Here is a 3,420-nt window from a genome sequence, read left to right as displayed (position 1 = left end):
CGCAGCACCCAGTTCCCCGGTCATCCGCTGACTCACGGGGACGTCCACCTTTCATCCCGCGCAGCTGCAGGAAGCCGAAGAATGGGAGCAAAGCGCGTGGGGAAGCCCCGTAATTACGGCCGGAGGGGAGGCAGGACGCGGCCGGTTCGGGACGTGCCCTGCGAACCTGGGATGAGGCCCCTGAGCCTCCTACGTCCCGACGCGCAGCTCCCGGGGCTGCACTCTGCCAGGCCCCGTCCTCGGCCCCGTCCTCGGGCCCCTGGCCCCATGGCCTTCAGGCGCGCAGGAGCCTCGGGCCAGGAGCCGCCAGTGACTCCGCGGGGACTCACGGGGTGACGCAGAGGAGGAAGGAACCTGAGCATTCCCGGTTCCTTCCCGGTTCCTTCCTGCCCAGGGCTGGCCGCAGCCCTCGCCTGGACAGGGCAGAAGCCGCGTCCTCTGGGCCCTCTGTCCCCGGTCCTCCGCCCCAGCTCTGTCCCCCACCTTTGGAGGCTGAGCCCCGCTCTGCCCGGAGGTCACAGCCTCTCACAAGTACGGGTCCTGCGTGGGTTGTTCCCTGTCTGCTCCCCGGCAGGGAAGGACACCCCTGTCCCCTCTGTGGCTCCCATGGGACCTTCCCTGGCCCACCCGCAAGTCCCGTTCACAGCCTGCCACCCTGCCCGGAGCCAGCCCCTCCAGCCTCCCCTCCCCTTCTCACTGGCCTCCCGGCCCCCACACTAAGCTTCTGTTTCTTTATTCCATGAGTGAGAGAGACGGCACCCCCAAAAGATCTGATGCCGTGACCCCCAGCCTCGTCCTGGGCAAGTGTGCCAGCAGGTCTCCACTGGGACCAGAACCTCCCAGGTGGGTTGGCTTCAGTGTTGCAGCTCACCGCCGGCCTCCACTCCTCCCCCAGACCCAAGAGCCACCCTCCACAATCCCCGAGGGGCCCCTAACACCGCGCACCACAGAGGCCGGGGGCACAGGGCACGGCGCTGGAAAGACCCACATGGGAGGGTTGTTCACACGGGGAGGCCTCCCCCGGCACAGCGGACATGCGTGTACCCGTCACCCGGGCTGGCCGTGGCTAGGGGTGGGCCACAACGCGAGGACCCTGTCAGGTGCCATGTTCTCTGTCTCTTCAATTCCCTGGAGACAGAGGGGAGATGAGAAATCACCCCCAAAGGGGATGGCCACGCCATTTCTCCATCGTCCTCTCAGGATCCTGGGCACGCACATGCACCCAACACGTTTCCCAAGCCACTGGGTCCAGGACTCACACTGCAGTCAGCCACGTGGGCTCCAGCCACCCCAACCACCACCCCACTGCCTGACCCTGTCTCTCGGGGTGAATATCTTTAGAGATGAAGTACACCCACGGTCCAGTCCTCTAGCACGGTGGTTAAGGGCGGTGCGGAGGGAGCTGGATCTCACATGGCTGGTCACAGTTCAAATCCCAGACCCGGCAGCTGGAAGTAGTGGGTGCATGTGCAGATCCCAAAATGGAGAAAAGGAGGATGTCGGGGGGAGGCGTGACCAGGCCCTGCTTGGGGAGCCCTCTCTCCCTCTGGCACATGCATATGCCCTGCAGGATGAATACACTGAACCATGTCACCTCTTCTCTAGTTAAGACATGTGGGGCCAGCAGGTGGCGCGGTGGTTAGGGGCGCTGGACTCCCACATAGCCCACCGTGGTTCGAGTCCTGAACCTGGCAGCTTCCTTTCTCTCTCTCCCTTTGTCCTTCTCTGGCCAAATTAAATTTTAAAATAAAGTTAAATAAACTAATTCTTAAAAAACAAAACTTGAGGGGCCAGCAGATGTCATAATGGTTACACTGCTGGACCCCCACATAGTTAACCGCACTTCAAGTCCCGGGTCCTGGTGGCTTAAACTCAGGCTGGGCACGTGTGCATGCGTGCCCAAGATCCCGAGAGGAGAATGGAGGAGAAGGGATTGCGGCGTGACCATCCCCCCTGGGGGGTGATTTCTCACTTTCTGTCTTTCTGGTGAGCGCACACACCCTATAGCAAAAACCTCTTAAAAAAATAAACAAACAAAACCAAAACTCAAACTCACACTGGGCCTGTGTGCATGTGTGCCCAAAATCCCAAGGAGAATGGAGAAGGGATTGCGGTGTGGCCATCCTCCCTGGGGTGATTTCTCGCTTTCTGTCTGTCTCTCCGGTGACCTCACATAGCAAAAATCCCTTTAGAAAAAAAAAAAACAAAACATGAAGGGCTTCCTATTGACTTGGACTAAAACCCCAGACTCTGCCACGTCTTGGCCTCTGTCCCAGCACCCTGGCTTGCTCCTCCCACTAAGCCCTTTCCACCCCGGTCCGGGTTCTCCGCAGGCCCCCTCCTCCCAGATGGCCCCCAGGTTGCTCCTCTGCCCACTCGGGCCCCTGCATCAGGTCCCTCTGCGGGATCCTCTTGCCCCTAATCTAATGCTGCCCTCCCCCAGAGCTGGCTTCTCTGTCACACTAGATTTCTCTCCCCAGCATGTGCTTGGCCTCATCTGCCATTTAGGTCCTTGTGCACTGTCCAGCCCTCCCACTAGAACGTGAGCGGAGACCTGGCCTGGCAGGCCCGCCACCTGGGCCCTATCTAGGACAGCGCCAGGCTCTGAGTCCTGTTGAATGAATGGATTTTTTTTTTTTTTTTTTGCCATAGGCGGGCGCCACCAGGCCCTGGATGTTTTTTTTTTAAAAAAGGTAGAACTTAGGGACCAGCAGGCAGTGTAGTGGTTATATCACTGGACTCCCACTTGGCCAACTGTGGTTCGAGTCCAGACCCTGAGGCTTGAAACACACCAGGCGTGCGTGCCCAAAATCCCCAAAAAGAGACTGAGAAAGGACTGTGGTGTGGTCAACTACCCCCTACCCGGAGGTGACTTCTCGCTGTCTGTCTCTGTCTCTCCGGCAGGCACATATGCCCTATAGTAAAAATCTATTAGAAAAAAAGAAAACACGACTTATTTTATTAATACTTAGTTTCATTTTTAAAAAGAATTATTCATTCATTTATTTAAATTTGACCAGAGAGAGACAGAGAGAGAGAGAGCGCGCACTGGCAGGTCTAGGACTTGAACCACGGTCGGCCATATGGGTATGTCTAGCACCTTAACCCCCATGCCACCTGTTAGTCCCTTAACTTCATTTTTTATTATTATTTTAATTTGCTATAGTGCACACGTGCTCACCAGAGAGGCAGGAATGAGAAAGAACGCTGTCAGGTCCGGGGCTCAAACTGTGGTCGGCCATGTGGGAGTCCAGCACTTCAACCACCATGCCACCTGCGGTTCCCATTGATAGATGTTTTATCTTTCCCACCTCCTGACATTTATCATCATCCAGAGGAAACTTTTTTTTTGGAGAGGTTTTTGCTATAGGGTGCGTGCGCTCGCCAGAAAGACAAAGACAGAGAGGGGGACAGAAAGTG

At 57.1% G+C, this 3,420-nt stretch overlaps 1 protein-coding gene across 1 annotated transcript in view; it reads right to left on the bottom strand.

Moving 5' to 3' along the window:
* PSORS1C2 (psoriasis susceptibility 1 candidate 2) overlaps nt 1-295 on the bottom strand; it is a 6,445-nt gene extending 6,150 nt beyond the window's left edge. The window contains exon 1 of the mRNA XM_006146300.3: nt 37-295. Within this exon, the coding sequence (XP_006146362.1) occupies nt 37-55 (19 nt within the window). The 5' untranslated portion in view covers nt 56-295. The remainder of the gene's footprint in view (nt 1-36) is intronic.
* Nucleotides 296-3,420: the final 3,125 nt, after the last annotated feature.

This window comes from Tupaia chinensis, unplaced genomic scaffold (assembly GCF_000334495.1).
Source record: "Tupaia chinensis unplaced genomic scaffold, TupChi_1.0 Scaffold000176_1, whole genome shotgun sequence".
In the NCBI taxonomy this organism is placed as follows: Eukaryota; Metazoa; Chordata; class Mammalia; order Scandentia; family Tupaiidae; genus Tupaia; species Tupaia belangeri.
The sequence above is the reverse complement of the archived record's forward strand: the minus strand, read 5'-3'. Positions and strand labels throughout refer to the sequence as shown.